The sequence below is a fragment of the Orycteropus afer genome, unplaced genomic scaffold (genome assembly GCF_000298275.1).
Source record: "Orycteropus afer afer isolate SDZICR_OR568_19922 unplaced genomic scaffold, OryAfe1.0 scaffold00045, whole genome shotgun sequence".
Classification (NCBI taxonomy): Eukaryota; Metazoa; Chordata; class Mammalia; order Tubulidentata; family Orycteropodidae; genus Orycteropus; species Orycteropus afer.
In genome coordinates, this window is record NW_006921632.1 from 3,631,848 (window position 1) to 3,639,197 (window position 7,350).

Here is a 7,350-nt window from a genome sequence, read left to right on the forward strand (position 1 = left end):
AGATTTGCTAGCAGAAAACTTCCCTAATATTATGAAAGGTGAAAAGATATACACCTAAGAAGCTCAGCAAAACCTCTCAGGATAGATTCCAAAAGAAGTCACTAAGACATATCATAATCAAATTTCCCAAAACCAAAGACAATGAAAGAATCTTGAGAGCAGCTTGAGGAAAATGAAACGTTACCTACAAAGGGAAACCAATAAGACTAAGCTCAGATTTCTCAGCAGTAACCATGCAGGCAAGACAGTAATGGGATGACATATAAAATCCTGAAAGGAAAAATAAAGTTATCAATCAAGAATTATATATCTAGTAAAACAATTTCAAAATATAATGGTGAAATTAGGACATTTCCAGATAAACAGAAATTAAGGGAATTTATAAAAAAGCAGACCAATCTTACAAGAGATGCTAAAGGGAGTCCTTCAAACAGGAAACAACTGGAGACACATGACAGCATCACCCAGAAACCAACCCAGAAAAAGAATCCTCAAAATTAAAATAAACCTACAAGAATGAAAGTAGGGAGCCAGAGGTGTCAATATTTAATATGAAGACAAGTAGAAAGTGGAAAGAGGAAGTAAATGGTATAATTACAGATCTTCCAAATGGAGAGGAAGTCAGGACAATATAAAATAGAATAGATTGTTTTGAACCTAGGAAGATAAAAATAAATTACAGGGTAACCAGAAAAAAGTTAATAAATCCAACCAAAATAAGAAGATTATAAGGACTTAGTAAACACAAAATCAACAGCAATGATTTAAATGAGAAGAAAATCTGAAAACAAAATGAACTCAACACAGAAAATATGTAGAACAAAGAAATCACCAGCACCACAATAAAAAAAGCACAAAAGAATGACACCAATAATTTCATATCTATCAATAATTATACTTAATAAAAATGGATTAAATGCACTAGTCAAGAGAGAGTGGCAGAATTGAAAATGGAGCCCATCAATATGCTGCATATGAGATTCACCTTAGACACAAAGATAAAAAATTAAAAATCAAAGAATGAAATAAAATATAGTAAGTAATAAAAATACCAAACTCACTGCCATCAAGTTGATTCCAACTCATAGTGACCCCTATTGGGTTTCTGAGGCAATAAATCTTTATAGAAATAGATTGCTCCATCTTCCTTCCACAGAATGGCTGGTGGGTTTGACCTTTCGGTTAGCGGCCAAACATCTTATCCGTTATACCACCAGAGCTCCTTATATTAAGCAATAGGCAACCAAAAAAGAGCAAGAGAAGTAGTATTGATTTCTGATAAAACAGACCAACTTTACAAGAAACAGCAACATTAGACAACAACTGGGGATTAAGACACATGTAAACATCACACAGAAACCAACCCAGAAAAGGCAAAAACCAGTATAAGGGACAAGGAAAGGCATTATATAATGATTAAAGGGTCAATCCAGCAAGAGGACATAACCATATATAACCATATTAAATATCTATGTTTCCAAGGAAAAAGTCCCAAAATATGTAAAACAAACATTAAGATAAATGAAAAGACAAATAGACTACTACACAATAATAGCAGGAGATATTAACACAGGAAGGAAAGAAGAACTAGAAAGAAACTCAATAAAAAACAGAATATCTAAGCAACAAATCAAACATCATGACTTCATGGACATACACAAAACATTTCATCCGATAAAAACACAACACATTATTCTCCAGTGCACATGAATCATATGTTAGTCCACAAAGAAAACCTCTATAAATTTAAAGACCATCAAAATAATACAAAGCATCTTCTTGGATGACAATATTATGAAATTAAAAATCAACAATAGGAAGATCAGGGGAAAATGAAATATATGGAAACTGAATAGCACCCTGCTTAAAAACTACTGGACAATAGAACAAGTGAAAAAGAAATAAAAAATTTTTCTAGAATCAAGGAAAAATGAAAACACAGCAAATCAAAACCTTTGGGACACAGCAAAAGCATTCCTCAAAGGTCAATTTATAGCAATAAACACACACATCTAAAAAGAAGAAGGAACCAAAAGGAACATCTTAACCCAAGATCTCCAACAATTAAAAAAAGAGCAGCAAAAAAGCCTCAGTCTCTAGAAGAACGAAATAATAGATTGGAGCAGAAATAAATGAAACAGAAAACTGAATAAAAATGAGAAGAATAACCAAAACTAGAAGTTGGTTCTTTGAAAATATTAACAAAAATGACAAATGACTGGAAAATTTAACAAAGGAAAATGAAGAGAATATACAATTAACATGAATAAGAAACAAAATAGGCAATGTCACAACAAAACCAACTGAAATAAAAAGGACAACACAATAACAGAACACTATGAAGAACTCTTCTTCAGTAAATATGAAAACCTAGAAGAAATGAACAATTTTCTAGAGATACTTGAACTACCTAATTGGCCACAGACTGAGGTAGAATATTTGAGCAGAACCATAACAAAAGAAAAGATTGTATAGGTCATTAAAAAAAAAAAAAAATCCCAGCAAAAAAGTGTGGCTTATACACCTTCACTGATGCATTCCACAAAACATTCAGAGGGAGTTGACACCAATTATACTCACACTATTCCATAACTCAGAAAAGGATGGAATACTCTCAAATTCCTTTTATGAAGTAAGCATAACCTTGATACCAAAGCCAGGGAAAGACATCACTGGAAAAGAAAATTACAGACCAATATCCCTCATGAACATAGACACAATATCCTCAACAATATTCTAGCAAATAGAATCCAACACCATATCAAAAAGGAAAATACATTATGACATAGTAGGATTCAACATTAGAAAGAACAATCTACATAATAAACCACATACAGAAAAAGAAAAAGAACTAATAATCCTATCAATCATTACAGAAAAAGAACTAATCATCCTATCAATCACTACAGAAAAGAGATATGATAAAAAGTGTCATCAATAAATGGGAGGGGCAAAGAAGAGGAAGGAAAAAGATACCAGTGCAGCCTGTTATGTCCTTCGTTGGGAACCCACTTTGTGTCACACATTTTAGAAAATCCTATACATACATCTTTCACCCTTAATCCCAATATTGTGATTTACAAGGGCGTTTTGAGGAGAGCTTCTGTCCTTGACTGCAGATTTAGGCAGTCACTGGTTTAGTAACTTGATTAGGGGCAATCTTAGGTTAAGTCTATCCAGGGAAAATCATTAGATTAATTTTCTTATTTGTTGTTTTGCTCTGTTTCCAAGCCAGAATGAATATGAATCATCTTCTCCACCTGCCCTCCATATAACTATATGAATTTGTAAGACACCTTTTGGCATGCAATATCAGGGACAACCTGGAAATTCTCTGTTGTCAACTCACCAGACATCGTCTTGTAATACACTAGTTTTACCTATCATTCTCTGTGTATGTCCAGCTACCTGAAATATTGAATATATTTTCTCAAGTTCCTCCTCACAGCTGCTTTCACCACATTGTTCTTCAGGCTATAGATGAGGGGATTCACTGAGGGAGTGATCACACTGTATTGCACAAAGATCAAATCCAATCGGGAATCTGAGTTTGGCATGACATAGCGAAAGAAGCCTGAGCCATAAAATAGGAGCACTGTAGTGAGGTGGGAGGAGCAGGTGGAGAAGGCTTTGTTTCTACCTGTGGAGGAGCTGATGCTCAGGATGGTGGAGACAATGAGGGTGTAAGAGAAAAAGATTAGGACACAAGTTCCAAGTGCATACAGGAGACTAGGACAGAGCAGAACCGAAACATGGGTGGAGACATCAGAGCAGGACAGAGGAAAGAGTGAGGGCAGCTCACAGCTGTAGTGGGGGATGGACCTATCTGCACAGAAATCCAAATTCAAAGCCAGGAGGATGTTGATCAGTGCGTCCACAAAACCTATGCTCCAGGATCCCCACACAAGCCCTTTACAGAGTTGGTTACTCATCATCTGGCCATAGAGCAGAGGATGGCAGATGTCAACATAGTGGTCATAGGCCATCACTGGAAGCAGGCAGGCTTCAGTGCCTCCTGTACCAAACAAAAAGAAGACTTGAGCTAGGCAACCCTCCATAGAGATAGTTTTCTTTTGAAACAGGAGATTCTCCAGCAGCTTGGGCACTGTGACAGAAGAGAAGCAAAGATCCACAAAGGAGAGGTGACTCAGGAAGGAGTACATGGGTCTCAGGAGGTGAGAATCCACCCTGATAACCAGCAACATCAGCAGGTTTCCCATCAGAGTCTGGAGGTAAATTCCTAGGAACAACACAAAGAGCAGAGCTTGGATCTTGAGATCAGCAGACAGCCCGAGGAGGACGAACTCAGTGATGGTACTGTGATCCCCCCCAGGCCATTTAAAGAATCTTTTATTCTGTGAAACAAGAACAGTAATTGGCCTGAACCCTCTCCACCCTGCCTGTGCCTTGAACATCCCTATCTTTTCCCTATACATTCCACTCTCCCCAGTCTCCATTTTATTAGAAAGATCTCAAAACTGCCCTTACTGATCCCTCAGTTATTTTTTTCCCCTCCCTGTCCACATAAGGGATTTGACTCCCCATAATCAATCATGTTAAGTTTTGATTCTCATAGTTATTCTCCTGCATGTTAATTTATGCCACCTTCTTCAGTTGGGCTTTTAATTTTGTTTAGTTTCATTGTCTTTTGTGGCTGTCCCACATCTCTGCTCTCCCTTATCCCTTATCCTTCAATTCTTTATTCTTTTCTTAATTCATTAGTGTTTAAGAGAGCATGTTGTGTCAGTTTAGATTTTTTTTTTTTGTCATTTACATGAAAATTTTACATATATTGTCTTATTTAATCCTAGGAGCAAAACTAAGAGACTAGTGTCTGTAACAATATGTGTGGCAGTTGGAAGGGAATTTAGTAGTACTGAAAGAGACTAGTTCTAAACCGTTTTAGAGATGAGAAAATTTAAGATCCCTAATAAAATATCTAGGGAACTCTGGTAGCATAGTGGCTAAGGCACTTGACTGCTAACCAGAAGGCTGGCGGTTCAAACCCACCAGCCACTCTTCGGAAGAAAGATGGGGCAATCTACTTCCATAGTGATACTGCCTCGGAAACCCAAGGAGGGGTCGCTATGGGTTGGGTCTGACTCGACGGCATATAACAACAACAACAATAAAATATCTAAGTTTCCACTGTAATTGGGTTTGAATCTATGTTATAGCATTGCAACACTTTTCCTTTTTTAATCAAAATTTCTCTTGGCTCTGCATATTGAGTAACATTAAATTTCTGCTTGGTTATCAAAGCCTCTATTAGTTGATATCAATTCCCCTTCCCACTCAGACCTTCCAGCATTTCCCCAATGGCCTACTGCCATCCCAAATAAAGATCAGACAGGATAATCACCACTGGTGATGACTTAAATTCAGTCAGTATGGACTCATTCCATTAGAATGACTATGTATCTACAAATAAATCGACACAACTCTGGACAATATAGCACATGGATATGTCTTTCAAATTTGCCTCATTTATGAACACTGTGATTATGTATCATGTATCTTTGAGCACACTATTTGCTCTGAATGGTTCTCCCCTCTTCTCTTCAGAAAGTAAAGATTGAGCCCGATGCCATTAGTTTCCTAACCTTTCCGGAGGCGTAAGACCATTTGGAGTTTGAACCCAGAATGCAAGGAGTCCCCATTATGGATGCTCACTCTTACCCAGGAAAGGAAAGTGTCCTTCCTGAGCCACTGAGTATAAGATTCTACCAAAGGGGAAAGGCAATAAAACACTGATACAGAGAGTGCTTAGCAAGGGGAAACACAGAAGGGGGGAGATTCAATGTGGAGGACATGCCTTAAAGGGGCATGATGAGAATTTGGATGAGAAAAACAAAGTTGAAAGAGCTGGGGAGAAGGAGAAAAAATATTCAGAGAAATCCTACCTCACTAACAAAACTCCTGTTTTTTTCTGGTACAGAATATATCTGTTTTTCTGTCCTGTCCAATAGATGAACATATCTGAGGTCAATAATTCTTCACATATAAAAGAACCTATTCTTGGGTTGACTGTAGAAATAACACATAGTATATGTTTTTCTTGTAAGAGGCCACAAATTAGCAAGAAATGGAATAGTCCAAACTCTTGATTATTTCAAAGGAAAATTACCAATATCCTCATCCTTGGTCCTCTTCCCCACTAGCCACAGAGAAAATACTCAACAACAGAAGTGTAGAATTTCTCTCAGTTATCTCAGACTCTGTCACTGAAATATCTCCTTGTTTCTTTTCCTTATAAATCTAAACAAACTACTAAAAGTAACTGAAACATTCAGATCTAACCTTTTGGAAGAGTCCTATGTATTGCAAATGGTTAAGATCTTGACCATTAACCAAAAAGATTGGTGGTTTGAACCCACCCAGAGGCACCTTGAAATACAGGCCTGGTGATCTGCTTGTGAAAGGTCACAGCCTTTCTACTCTGAACACATGAGAACTCCATGAGTCAGAACCAACTCAAGGGCAACAACAACATAACCTTTTAGGGCGGCACCTATATTTAGAAAGTCAGTGTCTTGGCCACTGGAGCCTGGCAGACGAGGGATATCCGGCCAATGATGTGAAGTCTCAGTTTGAAGCCAGATTTTAGCTCATTATTTAAATAATGGTCACTTTCAAAGAAGCACAAAGATTTTCTAACAGGTGGTGCTTTTGTGTCTTCTGTGTGGATACTTTTTTAAACTTCTGAGGGATTTCTTGGCAATTCTCGGTAAGTAAGGTATTCTTCTTGCTCTTGAAAAACTTACATTTTGGGCAGGAAACTTAACCATGTGTCTAAAACGTTCCTCTTCAGAGAATAAATTCAACCCAAAACAGGATTTTTTTGTTTAACTTTATCTCACAATATTGACTGAATTGATCAGCTAAAATATTTTTTTGTAAGTAGTCTCTTATTAAAATGCTATTTTGCTGTGAATTTTCCCTTATCTGGTGAATATTAATTATAATATTAACACATCTATAAAATACATATATATATGTTGTTATTGTTAAGTGCTGTCGAGTCGTTTCCGACTCATAGCGACCCCATGAATAGCAGAACGAAACAGCCTAAACCCGTGCCAGCTCAATGATCCCTGCTATACTTGAGTCCATTGTTGCAGCCACCGTGTCAATCCATCTCGTTGAGGGCCTTCCCCTCTTTTGTCGACTCTCCACCTTACCAAGCATGACATCTTTCTCCAGGGAATGGTCACTTCGGACAACATGACCAAAGTAGGAGAAACAAAGTCTGGCCATTCTCGCTTCCAAGGAGCATTTCGGCTGCACTTTCTCCAGGACAGATCTGTTAGTTCTTTCAGCAGTCCATGGTACTTTCAGCATTCTTCACCA

At 37.4% G+C, this 7,350-nt stretch overlaps 1 protein-coding gene across 1 annotated transcript; it reads right to left on the minus strand.

The window, feature by feature from the left end:
* Positions 1-3,404: 3,404 nt before the first annotated feature.
* Positions 3,405-4,457, minus strand: LOC103194539 (olfactory receptor 8S1-like). Its single transcript, XM_007937957.1, has one exon. The coding sequence runs from the start codon at positions 4,455-4,457 to the stop codon at positions 3,405-3,407; it is 1,053 nt and encodes a 350-aa protein (XP_007936148.1).
* Positions 4,458-7,350: the final 2,893 nt, after the last annotated feature.